This window comes from Podarcis pityusensis (assembly GCF_964106645.2).
Source record: "Podarcis pityusensis genome assembly, chromosome: 2".
Lineage (NCBI taxonomy): Eukaryota > Metazoa > Chordata > Lepidosauria > Squamata > Lacertidae > Podarcis > Podarcis pityusensis.
In genome coordinates this window covers 25,252,719-25,273,825 of record NC_138029.1, presented here as the reverse complement: position 1 = coordinate 25,273,825, position 21,107 = coordinate 25,252,719, and the positions used below count along the sequence as shown (strand labels likewise).

General features: G+C 40.9%; 1 protein-coding gene across 6 annotated transcripts in view; it reads left to right on the top strand.

Moving 5' to 3' along the window:
* The window catches only part of ABCA5 (ATP binding cassette subfamily A member 5), a 59,125-nt gene that overhangs the window by 34,363 nt on the left and 3,655 nt on the right, over nt 1-21,107 (top strand). For all 6 annotated transcript variants that reach the window (XM_080994346.1, XM_080994348.1, XM_080994347.1 and 3 more), the window contains 19 exons: nt 353-522; nt 1,382-1,554; nt 2,394-2,531; nt 3,809-3,922; nt 5,919-6,089; nt 7,251-7,364; nt 7,693-7,830; nt 9,152-9,217; nt 11,688-11,779; nt 13,448-13,571; nt 13,985-14,102; nt 14,206-14,297; nt 15,483-15,658; nt 16,258-16,333; nt 18,101-18,195; nt 18,942-19,061; nt 19,195-19,344; nt 20,076-20,155; nt 20,952-21,007. In XM_080994346.1, coding sequence (XP_080850472.1) covers nt 353-522; nt 1,382-1,554; nt 2,394-2,531; nt 3,809-3,922; nt 5,919-6,089; nt 7,251-7,364; nt 7,693-7,830; nt 9,152-9,217; nt 11,688-11,779; nt 13,448-13,571; nt 13,985-14,102; nt 14,206-14,297; nt 15,483-15,658; nt 16,258-16,333; nt 18,101-18,195; nt 18,942-19,061; nt 19,195-19,344; nt 20,076-20,155; nt 20,952-21,007 — 2,263 coding nt within the window. The remainder of the gene's footprint in view (nt 1-352; nt 523-1,381; nt 1,555-2,393; nt 2,532-3,808; nt 3,923-5,918; nt 6,090-7,250; nt 7,365-7,692; nt 7,831-9,151; nt 9,218-11,687; nt 11,780-13,447; nt 13,572-13,984; nt 14,103-14,205; nt 14,298-15,482; nt 15,659-16,257; nt 16,334-18,100; nt 18,196-18,941; nt 19,062-19,194; nt 19,345-20,075; nt 20,156-20,951; nt 21,008-21,107) is intronic.

The window sequence follows — 21,107 nt, the reverse complement described above, 5'->3', positions numbered from 1 at the left end:
GTCTTTAAGGGGTGGATGTAAGAGGAAAACCAGGGACAGTGCACTTGTGGGCTGTGTTAAGATGCTGGCCTGCTGGCAACTGTCTGAGAATGTGGATGAAGGATATGATACCGTTCCTTTAGACATGCCTTGTGTCTGTGTTTTGATTGTTAAGTCGTTTCAGTGTTACAAACTCTATATCTATATCTATTTTTCTATCTATCATGGGTTTTTCTAAAAAAAAAGAAAAGACTTGAACACCATAAAAGTCTCAAGTTAGGCTCTTCACTGATCTAGAGAAAAGGAATTCTTAAATAGACTTACATATAAATTGGATCCGTTTTAATTATGCTTTTTCTTTCCTTTTTTTCAGATTCTTGCTATTCGCAGTGTTTCTTCTTATTCAGATTCTTATGTTCCTTATACACCATTCCTTCAAAAACGCAGTGATCCCTATCAAACTCTCCCCAGATTTATATTTTCTTAGGCCCAATGAAACTCATCACAAATACAAAACCAGTCTCCTCATTCAAAACTCTACAGGTAAGATGTATTTTATAATGTATTTCAATCACAATTTTAATACGTGCATCTTTATCATATTGTTTTATTTTCTTATTGTGAACTGCCTTGGAATTATTTTTTAATGAAAGGTGGTATGAAAATGATTTTTAAATAATTAAAAACATCCAAGTTATAAAATACAGTTGATTGTGATGTACAGTGGAAATAAAAGAATAGTATGTGTTAGTTCAGGTTGAAGAGTGGCTGGTGTGGAGCATGGCTGGCAGGTGGCAAACTCAGTCCTCAAAAGCAGAAACAAATCTGGGCATTCACTCTCCTCCCAATTCATTTGCAAATTGGACTGACAGACATGTTTTGCACCAACAACCATTCTTCCCCCTGGTCCTGTTAGCTAAGAATCAGGGGAGTTGTAGGCTAAAACATTGGAGGGCCGCAGGTTGGGGATGCCTGGTTTAGGCAAAGCATCTCTTGCTGCTGTAATAGCTGCTGGTGGTGAAAAGGGGGAGTTATTTTTTGTTTGTTTTAAATGAAGATTTCTGCCATTATTCTCAAAGGTGAGCAGCCCCTTTAAATCTTGCTACTGGGTTTCTGGGGGTTTTCCTGTTGTTATTCTGTCTCTCACAGCTACAATAAACCTACCATTAAAATTATGGACTGGTCATTTCTTCGTCAGAGGGCAAACGGGCAAATTTAGCAGGGGATTAAATACTTTCTCCCCTCACTGTATATTCAACACACAAAAAAGTGACAATTTGTTATTGACAAAGGACAGCTGGACATATAAAGGGCCCCGTTACGTTCAGTAGCTTCGGGCCTCATCAAATCTAAATCCAGCCTTGATACTCGCGTATCGTTCTCTTCATTGTCTTTAACCTAGGATCAAACATTGACGACATCCTCAGATCTCTTAGGAGCCAGAATATTCTGACAGAGATACTCAATGGCAGTGACTACGGATCAGCTGACTCCCATGGAACAGCACTGAATGGTAGTGATTACGTCTCATTTGCTCCACATAATGCAGGATTAAACGTGTTGCATGATGACAAGGTGAGAAGAAATACTGGTCCTCTTGGGATTAGAGACAGGAAGGCCTGCAGGGGGGAAAGCCAGAAAAATGGGGGGGGGCAGGGGGTTTTTCCGTTTTCTTCCAAATGGGAACAAACAGCTTTGGGGGGGGAACCCTGTCCCCCCCAATTTTCCCGGGGTTTTTTTCCAGGCCTTCTCCCATCTCTGCTTGGGATATAGAGAGCTCAGGTAAACTGTTGCGCGTGTGGTTGCAATAAGATGGAGTTAACTTGCTGGAAGCCAAGTAGGCTGGGTCACTGCCTGGATGGGTGGTTCTCTGAGAACCCCGTGTACAGGGCCCTGAATTCTGGGATGGAAGAAATGTACTAAATATAAAGAAGCAATACTTTTAATGTTTATTTTTAGTGCATAAATGTTTATTAAATGTATGAGTCACCTATTAAAGTGACATTCAGAACATAAAAAACAGATCCCTCCCCCGGTTGTAAGCGATGGACGATTACTTCTAAGAAGTGGGAAAGAATCCTACAATAAGTCCCAAATTAGAGCCATTGCTTCTTGGAATAAACACAGGGGAGTAACATGGCTAATCGCTATTTTTGCAGTGTGATTTGACCACCAACAACCATGCAGTTGCATTATAACATTTATCAAGGTGGGACTTGTAATGTTGTGACATGTTTTGTAAAATCCTTTTAGAAGCACATGATAGATATTCTATAGTCTGAGGGCATCCTTGCACAGAGGTATTTGCAAGCCTGATGTCCCATAAGTAGTATTATCTGAGTCTTCTCAACGCTTTGTGAAACTGTGTACTTTTGATTCTGGAAGCTAGTTTTTGCATTATATTTTTTTTGCAGAACTACATGTTTACAGTGGCTTTTAACCGTACAATGGTACATTCTTTACCTGTTATGATGAATATCATTAGCAACTTGTACCTGCACAATTTAAACGTAACTGAAAGGATCCATGTCTGGAGTAACCCTTTCTTTCAAGTAAGTGAATGCAAAACCCAAAGACTAATAATTGTAAATTGAAGTGGTAAGGGAAATGTAGGTGTGTTTTTTTCTTGGGGATAAGCAATCCCCCTGTTTTGCTCCTTTATTCCATTATGCATCCCCTGCACTCCAGTCTGGTCCTGTAGATGTATGCTCAGTGGCGGAGCTTCATGCTCCAGCATCGGGGGGCGGAGAACAGGCGGGGGCAGGGCTAGCGTGTGTCCTGGGGGTGTGGCATGCCACCTGCAGGGGCATGGCACCCAGCACAGGCGGGGGGGCAGCCATAATGGCACCCCACTGGGATCGTGCTGCTGGGGGCGATGCACTCCCCCCGCACTCCTCTTCCTCCGCCAGTGTGTATGCTAAGAACTGGGAATGTCTACAACATTAATTCCACCCTCATATTTTTCTTGCTGCAGTTTCACCATTTATATTTATTCGAATTAAGCACACGCACACACAAACACATATTTTCTTCTTCTTTAGCCATCACTTGTAGCCGAGTAAGATAGTCTTCCATAAACACGGTTTTAACAATGAGTCCATAAGTGACTGTGGAGGCCAATTCTGGATCCACACATCCTTCCACAGTGGGGACATTGGTTTCCAGGCGGGAGTTGATCACGGTGTGGATTTGCCAAGCGTGCCTCCTCTTAGCACGTTTCTCCCTTGTGTCCTGAGTTCGAGTGTCTTCAAAGCCCGTGACACCTTTGGTAAAGGCTGTTCTCCAACTGGAGCGCTCGCAGGCCAGTGTTTCCCAATTGTCAGTGATTATACTATATTTTTAAAGATTTGCTTTGAGACAGTCTTTAAACCTCTTTTGTTGACCTCCAGCATTACGCTTTCCATTTTTAAGTTTGGAGTAGAGTAGTTGCTTTGGAAGACGATCATCAGGTATCCGCGCAACATGACCTTCTTCCAGTACACTGACATTAGTTTGCCTGTCTTCCCAAGTGATGTGTAAAATTTTTCGGAGACACCGTTGATGGAATCTTTCGAGGAGTTGGAGATGGTGTTTATAAGTGGTCCATGTTTCACAAGCATATCACACATGAGCACAGCCAACCAAACACAGCCAACCATCTAGCTGTGTACGTGTGGCCTACAAATGTGTGACAACCCTTCTACTGTATACCTTTCCAGTCACTAGCAGACAGCAAAAACAGGGAGTTGATTGAGTCCATTTGTGGACACCCCCCCATGTCTGCAGACATAAAATTAATGTTCCAGGTGATATTTTTTTCCTTCTTACACTGAAATCTTTTGACTTGCAGGAAATTACTGACACAGTTTTCACACTAGTTCTGTACTTTGAGGCTGTGTTACTAGGAGTCATTGTAACTGGGATGCCGCCGTATTTTGCCATGGAGAACGCAGAAAATCACAAGGTAATATATTTCAACCCCACAGTATTTAGAAAAGGAACATAAGTCTTATTTACTTGTTCCCCCAATCATCTGGCCAAACATGATATGATATGAATGAGTAGATAATCAGGCCATCTAGTTGTCCTCATGACCCACATTAATTGATCTCACTTTGTAGTGTACTAATCCATAATATACACAAACATATTATATAAGGACCAGCAAATAACAACCACTTTCTCCAAGATTGTTTTAGGATGGTACCATTCAGCTAATCAATACTAAACTAACACAGTGCAGCCTGAGAACATTTGTAGGGGCAAGTATTGAGAACACATTCCACCAACTCTGGTCACACCTATCCAGTGCTTTTTTTCTGAGGGGGGGTGGAACGCAGGGGTGGGCATGCCCCTAAACATTTTGCGAATCTAAGTTTGGCCTCATTGAGGGGCAGTATTTCAATATGAGTAGGAAAATGAGAGTACGCCTAAACATTAAAAGAAAGAAAAAAGCACTGCACCTATCTATTTCTTGGTCTGATTTAAAGTGCCTAAATGGTTTGGGGCCTCCACATGTTGGAATGTGATGCGAGAAAAATAAAAAATTACCGGAGGGATTTTTTTTAAAAAAAAACCAAATGAAAAATATCTTAGGCTGTGAAATGCCTGTCTGTCTAGTACTTTTCACACTGAATTTTGCAGAAACTTTTGTGTCATCAGAAAAATTAGCTTCGTGTATGTTAGCTGCAGCAAAAATACTTTTTTGCTAAAACACGGCTAACACATCATCTATTAATGAAAGGTTGGAGAAACTTTGGGAGTTTGCTGCTAGGGCCAAATTAACTTCACATTTAGGCAACAGGAAGGTATGATAGCTTCATAATAAGATGGAATAGTTTTATTGAATATAGCAAAATTAAATGATTGTGGCCACATGTAATAATAAATCAGTTTGTAATGCAGTTCAGAACAGATACAAATAGTTTTCAATATAAATCAGTAGTTTTTCAGTTCTTCAGCAGGACAGTACCCTCTCTTTGGTTGTAGAGCCAGTGTGGGGTAATGTTTAGAGTGTCGGACTAGGACCTGGGAAACCAGGGTTCAAATCCCCACTTGGGCGTGAAACTCAGTGAGTGACCTTGGGCCAGTCATTGCCTTTCAGCCTAACCTGCCTCATAGAGTTGTTGTGAGGATTAAGGAAGGAGGAGGGAGAACCATGTACGCGACCTTGAATTCCTTGGGTGGGGGGAAGGTGGGATAGAAATGCAATAAATAAATATTTGATAATGATGATAATAAACAGTATGAATAAATTAGTAGTATGCGATTTATAATATCGCAATTCATTATAGTTTTAAAATTAAAAGATGCTGCACGAAGTAAGTATATGCCCATATGTGTTTTTAAAAAAATGGTTTAGGACCACGCTAACTGAAGACCCCTTGTACCTGCCTAGGCTTTATGACCAGTCACTGAGGTCCTGGTCTCAGCAATAAGAGATGTTAGGTTAACAGATTACCAGGGACAGAGCCTTTTCAGAAGTCATTGGCATTTGTAGACCAGGGATTAAATCTCCTTCTCTAACCATATAAAATCCACACACTGCTCTGGAGGATTTTTATTTATCTTACGCGGGCTTCCCTCTCTCTCCGACACCGATGTATCTGTCTTTCCTTCTTTGAGCTGATCTCTACTTACTATATAGCTTTGTTACTAAATAAGACTATTCTTATTTGATCTGTGTTCATTCATCTCTTACTGGTGTTTTGGCTGCTGTACTTCAGTCCAGGAAGTTCTGGGCTTGCCGGAGGCATCTTGTTGGTGAGAACAGAATGCTAGACTTGATGGGCATCCAACAGGGTTTTTCTTACATTCTTACATTTCTGTGATGTGCATGAGCCGTTCAGCTCTGTTCATCCCAATCCAAAGCTGCTGAAGAGCAGAAATCTGGTTAGGCTAATCTGGTTAGGCTTGGTGCCATTTTCCATGTTTGACATGTATTTTAATGTGTTTTGCAGATCAAAGTCTACACTCAACTTAAGATCTCAGGTCTTTATCCATCTGCATACTGGTGTGGACAGGCGCTAGTTGACATTCCTTTATTTTATATTATTCTCCTCCTCATGATGGGTAGCTTATTTGTATTTCACCATGGAGTTTATTTTTTCCCTGAAAAGTTTATTGCTGTGGTAAGTTTTGCTTAATTTCAAATAAATTTCCTGTATTTTACTCATTCTTTGTTGTTGTTCTTAATATATTTGGGTTATTAACCCACTTCTCAAAGGTGGAGACAAGATCAAAAATACCTAAATCTTAATTCCTACTAAAATAGAAAACAATGATACCACTTAGCCCCTCATACTGGTTTCACTATGGCAGTGAAAATCCAGCACAGATGCAAACATCTGAGCGCTTCCCAAACATTCAGTTTTTGTACTGTCTTGGTATGCAGGTGCTGTAAACATAAGAATTATTTCCATCTCTTTAAAGTTTTTTTCTGGCTCATGGCTTTTAAGGATTTGTATGCCAGTTCCAATCCAACATGGCAAAATATGTCTGAAAATGGCATTAGAGATACAACAGTGCAGCTGTGAATTTGCTTTCTGGTAGCTACTCCCAGTAGGGTATGGGCTGCTGCTTTCTTCATGCAGATTCATGGGCAATTTTGAGCAAAGCGCATATTTTTACTGATAAAAAGTAAGAACATCATCAGTGTACGCCAGCGTGGTGTAGTGGTTAAGAGCGGTGGACTCGTAATCTGGTGAATCGGGTTCGCGTCTCCGCTCCTCCACATGCAGCTGCTGGGTGACCTTGGGCTTGTCACACTTCTCTGAAGTCTCTTAGCCTCACTCACCTCTTACAGAGTGTTTGTTGTGGGGGAGGAAGGGAAAGGAGATGGTTGGCCGTTTTGAGACTCCTTAAGGGGAGTAAAAGGCGGGGTATCAAGTCCAAACTCTGATTCTTCCTCTTCTCCCTCCCCTGTTTCCCTTATCAAGCGGCCATAGTACAAATGTGACCAGCCATTTTCGGTAAAAAGTGGTCTGTGTTTTCCTTTATCACATGGACCCAAAATCCTTCCCTCCTTCTGAAGTCTCCATGTGCAGGCTATAATCCTGAGTAGCCTGCAAGACCAGTCCTGGACAGGAGCAGGGCTATTGGCTTAAGGTCTGTGAGGGAAACATGAACAAAATAACAGAAGGGGGAACTTAAAGGACATCATTGAGCCCTGTAGGGATTCCCTGCTCAGGGGTTTAGGGGAGCAGGGATTGCCTTAGTTTCTTAACTGCTGTTACCTATTTCCACCTTGGAACATGTTTTAATTAACACTAATAACTTTCCTTTCCTTACAGATTTTTTGCCTCATTGGCTACGTACCATCAGTAGTTCTGTTCAATTATGTTGTCTCCTTCACCTTTAAAACGATTCAAAACACCAAAGAATTTTGGTCATTCATTTTTTCAGTGGTAAGTTTAATGGTTGTGTTGAAGTTGCCTTTCCTGCTTACTTTGCAATAAGTATTGTATCAGTTACATTCCCCCTCCCCCCCAGTAATTTGGATGTGGCCCAGTCCTGCAAGCACACAAACCCTGTTTAGGTGTTTGGCAGCCTTGACTACCAAATGCAGGATAGGACTACCAAGAATACATGGAGCGGCCATGTCCTCTGGATGGTGACACTGGCCATGCCTTCCCTCCCCAACCTCATAGGTATGCACACACGGTTTCCTCCATGAGAACGGGAAGCCGGTTGTTGAAAGTCCAAGTCTTTATTTTAATGTCTTTTCCCTTTCAGGCAGCCTTGGTTTGTTCTGTTGTCATCGAAATAGCGTTTTTTATGGTGTACTACACAACAGCGGCCGTCCTTCACACCTGTTTTTCTGTCTTCATTCCAATCTATCCCCTTATTGGGTGCCTCATTTCTTTTATAAAGGTAAGTTTTCAAGGAACTGAAATAAGGATATGTTCTGCTTGTGGTGTGTCCTAGGGGAGGGAATATATTAAACTGCAATGTGAGTGCAGGATAAAGACATATCCAATAGTATTATGTGGGTTAGCTCCTTCCTCTGATACCCACTACAAAATAAGGGTAGAACTTTTTCAAAGAGCATCATGGAGGTTGCCTGGGCAAGAGGAACGATGTGAAGAGGGGCAGTTTCTGCTTTCACTGACGGGAAGAGTGGAAGAGGAAACTTACTGAGGCAATATCCCCAACCATAGCAGCCTCTGAAGGAAGAGACTGGCATTGTATTAATGTATGCAGTACCACCAAGCTTATTATATGCTTGTGAAACATGGATCACTTATAAATGCCACCTCCAACTCCTCGAAAGATTCCATCAACGGTGTCCCCAAAAAATTTTACACATCACTTGGGAAGACAGGCGAACTAATATCAGTGTACTGGAAGAAGCAGAGATCACCAGTGTTGAAGCAATGATTCTTCAACATTAACTTTGTTGGACTGGTCATGTGCGGATGATCTTCCAAAGCAACTACTCTATTCCGAACTTGAAAATAGAAAGCGTAATGCTGGTGGTGAACAAAAGAGGTTTAAAGACTGTCTCAAGGCAAATCTTTAAAAATATAGTATAAACACTGACAACTGGGAAACACTGGCCTGCGAGCACTCCAGTTGGAGAACAGCCTTTACCAAAGGTGCCGTGGGCTTTGATGACACTCAAACTCAGGACGCAAGGGAGAAATGTGCTAAGAGGAAGGCACGCATGGGCAAATCCACACCGTGATCAACTCCTGCCCGGAAACCAATGTCCCCACTTTGGAAGGACATGTGGATCCAGAATTGGCCTCATTGTTAAAGCCATGTTTATGGAAGACAATCTTACTCAGCTACGAGTGACCGCCGAAGAAGAAGAAGAAGAAGAATCGTGCATTTTAGTCACAGGCAATTATGGGAGCTCCCTTTTACCGTGTCATTTTTAAGCATCATGAAAACTTTGATAATATTTATGTTTGAAATATTCTTGTTATATTTTAAAAGGAGGGGAAGCATTTAAACAGCATGGTTACAATCCAGAAGAGACATCCCATTGGAATAAACTGGTATTTTTAGTTTATGGTATCTTTAATAGTGGTATTAACTGTATTGATTCACTGTAATTCAGAAGAAAAGTTTTATCACTCTTTGGGAAAGCATGCAGATTTTCTGAATTGCAGTGTTAAAATTAAAATTGGCATCATCTGCAAAATACATTGAAAAGAGTTGTATGAATAACTATTTGTTATCTTGTTAGATAGCCCGGAAACTTGATAACAAGATGGAAAGGAATTCAGAAAGATTACTGGTTTCAGTAGTAGCGGTAAGCATGCTGTTTTTCTTTTGCTATTCGGAGGATCGGCTATTTGGTTACATTTTGGAGAGTAATTATTGTTACTGTTTATCATTTGTGCAAACCCATCATATTATTGTGTGCTTAACTTTTTTGTTGTTGTTTACATGCAGTATTCTAACATCAAGTAGTATAGTTTCACCTTTTCAATCAGAGGGCATGTGGTGTTTGTTCCAGACAATCCTGGAAGTCAGTGTGCCCATAGATTACTTGGGTTTTTGTAAGATCCCAGTTGAACTATTGCAATGCTTTATAAAGTGGGATTTCTTGAAAAAGCATTCAGAAATTTGGACTAGTGTAGACTGTGGCAGATTATTGACTGGAATTCACCACAGGGAACATATTACCAGAATGCTGAATGATTTTCTTAAGACTTCCATTCAGTTTCCGGGTACCATTCAAAGTGTTAGTTTTAACTTTCAGTGGCGAGTCTAGAACTTTAATGGCCAACTTCTCTTATGTGAGAGCTCTATAATTTAAGAGCTTCAACTGAGGCCCTACTTTGAGCGCCTCTGTCTTTGGAACTTAGGCAAGTGCCTGCAGAAGAGCATTGGCACCCCAATTATGTAGTTTCTTTTCTACACTGCAGTCGAACGCATTGTTATCTTTTAAAGTCCTGTGTGTCTATCCTGACTGCCCATGCTTTACTAGAGCTCTTGATATTTATTATCTGGTCTTTACTTGGTTTCTTAATTGTCGGGTTTTAATTCTGATTTTATGAGAAATATTTTTTTTTACATAAATAATTTAATCTACAGGTGGGTCCAGAAAGTGCAATGACAGAGTGAAAGATGCTCCATCAGAATAATTTTACTTTTACGGTGTTTTCCTAAGTACTCCTAGCATTTTCCATGCCTATAAAACTGAATGAAAAAAGGCAAATCGCCCAGAATATTTATGCCACATTCTATATCGCCTTACTATCATTCAGATTGATACTATTTAAAAGTAGGAGGTTGTATCCAACCAAGTTCTACTAAGAGCAGATCTGTTAAAATGAATGTACCCAGGTTAGTCATGTCCAGCAATTTCAAGGGGTCTCTTCTGAGTAAGACTTGAACTGGAGACATCCCAGTGAATTATTCCACTTGTGAACTTGTCTTCAGGCTTGGAGAAAGGGAGGGAAGAACTTCATGAGAGTGGTTGGTAGCAACAAAACCAAAAACGTCACTCCTCCATTCTTCATAAAAATGTGACCAACTGAACCACTTTTTCAAATAACAATTAGGATGCTATCCTTCATTCTGGGCAGTGTAATTAAGAAAGATTATTTCACGCTTAAGGCTGCTGCTTGAAAAATCAATCCGAGGGTTCAGAGGTCTCACCTGAGGTCTCATACTTAGGAATGATTGGACCTTTGTTGATGCAAGAGGCCTTGTTTCCAGTGCCAACATAAGAACAGCCATTTTGCCTGACCCTGTCACCACTGTGGCATGTAAGTGCTGCTCAAAACGGTATTTAGAAGAGACAGGGTGAGACAAACCTACTTATTTCTTAAATAAAACAATAGTATTTATTTTATTGATCTTTGATCAAAACATTTGAAGGTCACCGTTTAGAACCTGGTCCTTTTAGGCTGCTTAAACAAATCAGCCTACAGATGGATACAGAAAAAAATGAAACCATGGAGTGTAACACTCTCCCTCAATCTATAATTTTAGGTGGTGTACCCACCATGTCTTCAAAGGGCATTTGAAACACATTCTTTCCCTCACAGAATTTTGGGCATTGTAGTTTACTGCTCACAGAGTTACGATTCCCAGCTACCTTTAACAAACCACAGTGCCTGGAATTCGGGGGGCGGGGATGTGCTTCAAATGTGCTTTATATGTTTAGTGTGTACCACAGTTTTACATTACACTGTAGAACGGGAGGAGTGTTAATAAATGTTCAGATCCTGAAGTTCAGTTGAAACCCAGAAGAAGACATGTAAGAATACCGTGGGAGACCTCATATCAGGAAATATATCTAGTTGTTTTGGACTAGTCTCCATGAGCCCCAGCCAGCATAACCAATAGTCAGGGGTGAAATGAATTGTAGTACAAAACAAGCATTCTGTGAATGATGAAGAAAATCAGAAACCTCTTTCATGAGGGGGAAACGTTCAAGAAATTAAGAGAACAGATTTCAGCAGATTACAATTAGGAAGACTGTGATTTCCAGATTGAACATTTTTTAAAATAGAACTTAAAAAAAAAAAAATCACCACAGAGCCTGCAACCTTATCATAAAGGTTTGCACTAAATGTGTCTGCCTGCCAGTGCCATAGTCTCATAACCATACACAATACCATGGATTATAAATATAGGAGTACAGCAATTGGCATGCCCCATTCTATAAATTCATGTTTACGTTTCAGTAAACTTGCAGTTACAAATACAAATCAGCACAGGACCAAAGCTGTTTCAATTAATATACTTTTTTCCTTTCTTCAATTTAGCCTTATTTGCAATGTGTAATTTGGCTCTTCCTTCTACGATATCTTGAGGTGAAGTGTGGAGGCAAATCGTTGAGAGAAGACCCTTTTTTCAGGTTGGTTTGTCTTTGAAGTAGCAGTATTCAGAACAGTGTGCACCAACCAAAAGAATCAGCACAGATCGATGCAGAGGCTGAGATCCAAACCTGATTTCAGGATGATATTATTAGTTGTATTCGTATTAGTATTATTTGCACTTATTAGCCACTTTTCTTACAAAATACAGTGGTACCTCGGGTTACATATGCGTCAGGTTACAAACTCCGCTAACCTAGAAATAGTACCTCGGGTTAAGAACTTTGCTTCAGGATGAGAACAGAAATTGTGCTCCGGCGGCGCGGTGGCAGCAGGAGGCCCCATTAGCTAAAGTGGTGCTTCAGGTTAAGAACAGTTTCAGGTTAAGAACGCACCTCCGGAACAAATTAAGTATTTAACCTGAGGTACCACTGTAGTTCAAAGATTAAAATCAATATAAAACCAAAGCAGAAAAAACCCCATTCATATATATTAAAAGCCCTTTCATTTCACCACTCATTGGATGCTGAACACAAGGTTTAAGTTCATGTGAGGAGAGGCGGTCCTTAAAGTATTGAGCCACATAAGGCTGGAAGCTTGATAGGCCCAAAACCAGCACTTTGAATTGAGCCCAGAAGCTAATTGGTAGCCAGTGTCATCATGCCGGAATTTTTATATGCTTGGACTGACTTGCTCCCATTCAGCTCCCAGCTGCAGTTTCGGAACTGTCTTCAAAGGCATCCCCCTCCCTATATAATGCATTGCAGTAACCTAACCTAGAGGTTACCAATGTAAACAACAGAATTTAGACTGTCCCAGTCCCAGTCAAGATAGGGGCACAGCTGGGCCAGCGGTCAAAGCAGATAGATAGCCCTTGGTGCCACTGAGGCCCCTTGAGCTTCAAGCAACAGTAATGGTTGCCAGAAGCTATGTAGCTGCTCCTTCAAGGGGAGTGTAACCCCATCCAGAGAAGACCACATCCTCTTCATCTGGTCTAACATTTAACCCTAGCAGTCATGTCTGGATTAGGTTCCAGTTTATTGACTCTCATCCAGTCCATTACAGAGGTAAGACGTCAGTGCAGCACATTCACTGCTATGCCTGCACATGTAAAGGAGTAGGGCTGGGTGTCACCGGCGTATTGCTCACGGTGTACTGCAAAACTCCTGGTGACCCCACTCAGTGGTTTCATGTTGGTGTTAAGCAGCACGGGGGATAAAACTGAACCTTGCAGAACCCCACACTGAAGGCTCCATGGAGCTGGACAGTTGACTCCCCAAGCACCATCCTTGGCTGTTGCTCCTCTTCAAGCCAGTAGTAGATGAATCACAGAATCTCGGCACTTGGGGACCCTCTTCTGTTGCTTACTGCCAGTTCTGCCGCAGTGATGCATCGGATAGGGACATACCAGCAGGGTTGCATGTATGGAACTTTCCATATTATGGACTGGCCTGTTGAGCTGATGGCATTACAGTGGTACCTCCGGTTGCAGACAGGATCTGTTCCGGAGGTCCGGCCGGATCCTGAGGCTTTCGCAACCGGAGGACCGCTTCTGCACATGCGCGCGCAGCAAAACCCAGTAAAATACTTCCGGGTTTGCCGCTTTTGTGTCCTGAAGTTTACGTAAACAGAGGAACTACTGTATTTCTGTTAGTGCTATGTATCCAGAGGTCCCATGAGCAGAGTTTAACATATTTTCCTACCTTCAGAACTCCCGTGAAAGTGAAGCCCTGGAAGTTCCCAGATGTGCCACATAATGAAGATGAGGATGAAGATGTTATGGCTGAGAGGTTGAGGGTTAAGGAGATGACAACCTGCCAGAGCTGTGAGGAGGCAAGTCTTTCCCTTCAGTGAAAAATCACACTCCCTAGTTTGCACCCAATGATGTGCTAAGATTTAGGGAAGCTGGAAGTCTTTCTCCTGGCCGCACAGGAGGAAGACAGGTGAGTGAGGAGTAGATGAGCCTGAGGCTTCTGCTTAACCTCAGGCTCACATGTTTGTGCCTTAGGCTCGTGTGTTCCTGCACATCACATTTAACCAAGGTTTGCTAATCCTCACTTCAGTGAGCTAATTCACCCCGATATTGTTTTCTGCTGATTTCGGTGATGGTGATGTAAAGAACAGAAATTAAATTAGACACAGCACTGGGGGGGATGGAGCTCAGTGCTCGGATGGATTATTTTTAATTTTTTTTGCATTATATAATCTCATTCAGTATTCAACTCTATCATCTTTTGTTTTATTAGAAACCAGCAGTTTTGGTCAGTAATTTGCATAAAGAGTACGATGAAAAGAAAGATTTTCTTCTTGGAAGGAAAATAAAGAAAGTGGCAACAAACCATGTCTCTCTTTGCGTAAAAAAAGGTTTGAGTTAAATTGTTTACTACGGAATCAATACTCTTTTTTAGAAAATACAACACACCCTCTTGTGAGGCACAACTGCAGGTGCTCTTTTTTTTTATTTCAGGGGAAATTCTGGGACTGTTGGGCCCCAATGGAGCTGGGAAGAGCACACTCATTAATATATTGGTGGGAGAAGTCGAACCAACTTCAGGCCAGGTATTTAAATGCAACCTAACCTGTCTGCTCACTCTTCCTCTTTTTTTTTGTTAGATCATTTATTAATTTTCCAATAAAAGACATCCAATTAAAATATCAAATCATAATCCAATAAAAATAAAAAAATAAAATAAAAGAGGTCGGATTATCTTCCGAATTGTAATTTTTAATTTTACGACTTCCCATAGTCTGAACCTAAAAGCATGCCCAAATCTCAGTCCTGCCTCTCGTCGATATGTCCATATTTCCACATCTCGATTTTATCTCTCCATGCTCACTCTTCCTTCTGAGTTTTATTGTGTTCACCATTACAGTTCTCTTTTAATTAAAAGAAGAAGTTTCATAGCTCAGGCAGTGGTCCCTCTTTCTAGATTGAAGAAACTTATATTTCATACAAAAACTACCTACAGTTTACGGCTTGATTTCAGAATGAATTGTCCATGCAGCACTCTGCTCACGCTACAGCCTGCATTGAGTCGCTTAAGAGCAGTAGCTCCAACGCCAGTCTTCCTTCTGCCACAACAGCAGTGTGGCTCACTAGGAAGCGTGATCTGACACACCAGCCAGCCAGAACAAAAAGCGTACAGAAAGAGAGAGAGAGAGAGATTGTGGTGGGCTGACAGAGAAAGAAGGGGGATTGTCAGAGAGCATGGGGTGTGTGAAGTGTCCCTTTTCTTCAGAAGCTCAGTGTACTGGTACAGCTGTTGGTTTTCATTTGCGCTGAAAAGGGCCATACAAAACTGAAATGGTTGAGCTGAACGAAACAGTGTTACGAGTTACAAACAGTCTCACGCTCATCTTGATTCTGGCAACATTCCAGTAGAAACTAAAGATAGGAAAAATGGGTTCCCCTCGTGCATATAACACTTTATAAAGTCAGAAATAGGCTCGTAGGAGGGTTGGAACTTGCCCAGCTTCCATAGGATTATCATTTATCAGTAAGATAAAAACTCTTCAGATAGTATTTCTTGCCATTGTTTTAATTTAGCTCTTCCTATTGTTCAGTATTTCCTTGCAAACTTTATGTAGGAATTTTAAAACCATAGACTGTGTAGTTTATTTTTATGTACACCATATTGGAATGCCAATTATTAATCGGTATAGAAATGTTTTAAATAAATACATTAACAATAATAATGACAACAACAAGGTGAAAATGTTAACTAAGGATTGGTATATCCACAGGTGCTGATGGGAGATTATTCCTTAGGTGAGAATAATGAGGATAGCTCCATGAGATTTGTGGGATACTGTCCTCAGACAAACCCACTCTGGCCTGATATTACATTGCAGGAGCATTTTGAAATTTATGGTGCTATCAAAGGAATGAATGAAAGCGACATGAATGAAGTCATAAAATGGTAAATATTTTATTTTGAACACTTGTTGTACAGTAGTCTATCCCCCCCCTCCCCATCCTTGGGTATGGGTATCTTACTTAATTGCAAAGTATAAAAGCTTTAATTGATTGTGATCAAATTGTACTTGTAAAACTTAGCATGTCCCTTTAAAATGCAGCTTTCAAGTATTAAAGTGGTACATACAATATTTAACAGAAGTGTTTCCTTTACACTTGACAGATGGCTCAAAAGGGAAAGAAACAAGATTTAGAAACCTCAGAGTGGTGTTTATAAGTAGCAATTACATACCAGGAACTGCTCTAAGTTTTAAGATACTGGATGGTTCACAGGGGGGTGGCAGGGGGAAAGGATTCTCTGAGAGCTGCTAAATCCATCTTCCATGCCCTTCTTCCTTTATTGGACAGTTTTCACCAGGCACTGTTTGTTTTACTACTTTTGTCCAGGTAAATCACATAAATCTCACTAGCACATTGAAAAAGATATAATGAGCGTATAATGAATTTATTGATGTTCTCTCATGTAGGCTTTTTAGAATGCTTAATACTGTAGTGACACCCCTTTCTAGACTACAAAAATGTTGGCCATGTGGTTTTCTGCAGCGTTTCCAGTGCACTTGACTTCAAGGAACATCTTCAGAAAAGGACAAAGAAACTTGGAGCAGGAATCAAACGGAAGGTATTTTATTGCTTTAAAACGTTGCATTTCTAATTCAGGCTACATGGAATAAACAGGCATTTGACTGTACGAGCAGCCCCTGTTCAAACTGATGTAAACAAGCAGCCCTCTGCCTTGATTCTTCTCAGACTCCATTCTCTGCCTACCTCTTCCCCAACAACAATAAAACCTCACCTTGCAAGAAGCGGACATGGTAGCAAGTGGAGGAGAGCTCAATTGAGAATGAAAAATGCCTGTCTCCCTAGGTGGTCATCCATCAGATGGGTAGATTGTTGTTGTTTAGTCGTTTAGTCGTGTCCGACTCTTCGTGACCCCATGGACCAGAGCACGCCAGGCACTCCTGTCTTCAGATGGGTAGATACTGACATCTATTGTCCAAAGGCAGAAAATGCAGAATTGAGGAAGTAGATTGCCTCTCAATGTACAGAACCTCCTGTCCATTCATGAGATTTTCATGTTATAGTCCCTCTTTCCCCCTCCCTCAGCCCTGAACCCATTCAGTCACAGTACAGTGGTACCTTGGTTCTCAAACTTAATCCGTTCCGGAAGTCTGTTCCAAAACCAAACCATTCCAAAACCAAGGCGTGTGTTCCCATAGAAAGTAATGCAAAATGAATTAATCCGTTCCAGACTTTTAAAAACAATCTCTCAAACAGCAATTTAACATGAATTTTACTGTCTAACAAGACCATTGATCCATAAAATGAAAGCAATAATCAATGTACTGTACTATAAAATCAATAAGACAGTATTGTAGATGATAAAATGAAGAAAAAAAAAATTTCCCTGCACTGATGATAGCCATTGTTTGGATGGGAGGCTTTTATCTATTTCTGCAGTTACATAATCAATCAATCAATCAATCAATCAGTAGCTGAACTGGGTTCCACACAGACACAAAAACAAATTAACTGAAAAAGCCTCAAAAACAAAAATGCAAAATAACTAGCAAAAACAAAAGCACCAGACTTAATCCATTCTGGAAGTCCGTTAGACTTCCGAAATGTTCGAAAACCAAGGCACAGCTTCTGATTGGTGCAGGTGCCCTGGAAACAATAGCCAACAACAGCATCGGGCCTTTGGCTTCCAAAAATCATTCGAAAACCGGAACACTTCGGGTTTTCGGAGTTTGAGAACCAAAGCGTTTGAGAACCAAGGCATTTGAGAACCAAGGTGGTCGTTTGCTTTTTAGTTAACCTTCCTTCCATCTTCCATTCTGTGAGTGGTATGTCAGTTCCTGGCAATTTATGCTGGATTTCTTCGTTGTGTGCTTGTCTATTTAGTCTCCAGCATTTGTAATTCCAAATGCAAAGCAAGGTTTTTCTCCTTTGCCAGCTTCCCCGCCTGCCCCCCCAAATAAGACTTTTTTCTCTGAGACTCTTTTCTCTTCTCAGTGTCACTTGATTCCTCCTTTAAATAAATAAACAAACCCAATCTGTCTTTCTTACTTTCTTCTACTCTCCTCCTAATGGCAGGCTGAATGGGTTCCCCTGGCAGTTGTTGGAGCCCTCTTCTATCTACCACCTACTTCAGCTCCCCCAAAATGAGACTCTCCCCTCCACACACACTTTGGGGGAAGATATAGAGCAGTAGACAGGAAGATTGCCATTGCACCTTGAATGCTTGGAGATCCCCTTTGAGGGTTTCCAAGTGTTTGCACACTTTGAGGATTAAAGTCAATGTAGTTTCAGCGTGTGCACATGTTTTCTTCATGTGTAGAGCACATGGCCATCAAATTAATCTTTCTTTCCTACCCTCTTGTTTTAGCTATGTTTTGCCTTAAGTATGCTTGGTAACCCTCGTATTACTCTACTAGATGAGCCATCTACTGGCATGGACCCCAAAGCAAAGCAACATATGTGGTGAGTAACACCAAACAACATGGAGAATGTGTTTTGGAATGGAATATCACGGCTTTTTATTTAGAATTACATCTCACCCCTTACTGCATCACTTTCAATGCAACTAGCAAAACCTGGAATAATCATCTGAAAAATCAGCACAGTGAACAAACATTGACAGCAGAAACATAATACAGTTGGAACACAAAATAACACTGATTCTATTATTATTATTATTATTATTATTATTATTATTATTGCTGCTGCTGCTGCCTCCCCTGCCCCCAGAATGCCCAGGGTAGGTGGCAGCTATCTTAGGGAACCTCAGCTACCTCTGCCACCTCAGAATCAGCAAACAGTTGAGAAATATAGATATTGTGCTACCCACAGTAAACTCCAATCTCTTAAGAACCCTCCTGCTGATTATCAAGAACTTTCAACTCCACAGTACCAGAAAAGGGAGTTTTGTGTCATTTTTCACACATACCCCAATGAAAGGATTTATCAGAGTATTGTGTAAATTGTAACCTATGGCCAGTGCACCGGACCTACCAGTCATCCCTGGAGAACGGGCACAAAAATACTTGGATATGGAGAAACTATTGGGGTGTGTGAGAGATTTGTATTTCACTGAATCTCCAGCTGATGGAAAGTCCAGCAGATGACCTTATGTCCATTATATGCTACTCCATAGAGAAATACTGAAAAAAAGTGAACCATTTGCAAGTTAGCCACTCCACTTTTCCACTATTTATTACATCTGACAGGAAAGCAATTCGTGCAGCTTTTAAAAGTAAAGAGAGAGCAGCCATTCTGACAACTCACTATATGGAAGAAGCAGAGGCTGTGTGTGATCGAGTCGCAATCCTGGTGTCTGGAAAATTAAGGTACCTCCTCCGCATCTTTGGGATATCTTGAATAAAAGCATCTTGGGCTTTTGCATTAAAATATCATGAAAGATTTTGACATTAAGTTTGCCTTTGTCTGCCTGCCTGCCTTTTCTCCCCCCCCCCCCCAAAGATGCATTGGTACAGTTCAACATCTCAAGAGTAAATTTGGCAGAGGATATTTCTTAGAAATGAAACTGAGACATGTACCGCTTACAGAGAAGAAGGAGTATCTTCAGAGGGAGATTCTGCGCATCTTTCCAAATGGAAGTTACCAGGAAAGGTAAAAAAGCAAATTGTGTAAGAGGTCTGGGTATTAAACTAACAAAAAGAAGCTTGATTTCCCTCAACACCCCAAAGTGCACAACATGGGGAGGGGGGATGAAAAGTGAGGATTCATTGGTCAGTTGGCAACACACCTGGCAACAGTGACACAGAACTTAGCCCACAGGTTGGTCACAACAAATGCCTGACTTCCAGCTGATCAGCTCTACAGCAGGTAGCCTTGGGAAGGGATTTCGGAAATAGACTAGAGTGGGAATTTCTCTCTGGTCTTCTCCTGAGCCATAAATTGGGCCCTGATGCAGGTTTAGGCCGGTATTTTCATGCCTGTCCTCCTACTTACATTTGGACACTCATTATTGCAAATATTGCTTGCTACTGTAAATACAGTTATGTGTTTGTTATAGACCCAAAGTAGACTGTGGTTGATGTGGCTGGCAGAAAAGTTTGCTTGGGTCCCTGACAGGCAGCTAAGATCTGCTTGTTATGTTTGGTTTTCTCTTTGCAAATCACTTTGTTTGGTACTTTTCTTTGTAGGACCCTCAACTGGCTGTGTTACAAATAAGTTGATAGAACAGATAAAAGCTGCAGTCTGATCCAAAACAACAGCCTGTTCAGGCGTATTACAACATTTTATGCTTAATTCCAGTAACATTACTTAAGCCACTGGTGGTTTTCATTTCTGCTTAGTTGTTGTTGAATGCGCTGATGCCTGTTTTATCTTTGTTGCAGTTTTGAATCTATTTTGGCTTACAAAATCCCAAAGGAAGATGTCCACTCACTTGCATTATCGTTTTCTAAACTGGAGGAAGGTGAAGTAACAATTTACTAAGTAGAACCTCCATCTGATTCTCAATTTTCTATCCAAACCACCTGTTAACCTGAATTCATCTTAACCTGAATTCATCTTGTCAATCACCACCCCCATCATCTTAGAATCACAATTCTCTCTGTAAATAATATATTCCCTTATCCAAACCCCTGGTCAGTGGATATGTTGCCTTCCTGATTTGCCTTCCTGAGACACATTGAAGTCTGTTAACTTTTAGAGCATTTAAAGAGGTACAGGATTTCCTCTTGATGCATTAACTTGTTGTCTTCTCACAGCCATACACAATGCTTGACTAGTGCTTGCATCCTTAAACATTAAAGTCGTCTGGAAGCTCCAAATGTGCAGAAGAGGTACCTTGGTTCTCAAACTTAATCCATTCTGGGAGTCTGTTAGACTCCCGAAACCGTTTGAAAACACTTATTTCCAGGTTTGCATTGTTTGGGAGTTTTGTTCGACAAGTAAGCTGTTCAAGAACCAAGGTACCACTGTATACTGTAGTGCAATGCACACAGTGGCTTTCCTGGTCACTGGAATCTTAGGGAACAGCAGGGTACATGTACCCCGATGTGTCTGTATATGCGGGAGCCAGAAACTGCTAAGAGCTTTAGGATGTGCACATCTTAATGCTTATGACTTTCAGATTGATCAGTGTTTTCTATTTTTACTGATGTTGAGAGACAGGTTTCATTTTAAAATGCATGTTGATGTAAAGTAATTTTTGATGTATAATTGATTACTGTTGAGGAGTAAGGAGTTCCTTCTATCATTTTTAACAGCAAAACATGCGTTTGATGTTGAAGAGTACAGCTTCTCTCAAGCAACACTTGAACAGGTAATTTAAACAGACTTTTTCAAAAATATAATGCAATGTGCCGCAGAACACAGTTTCACGGTTTTCAAATTTATATTTGGTAAAATCAATTGTTTGCTTG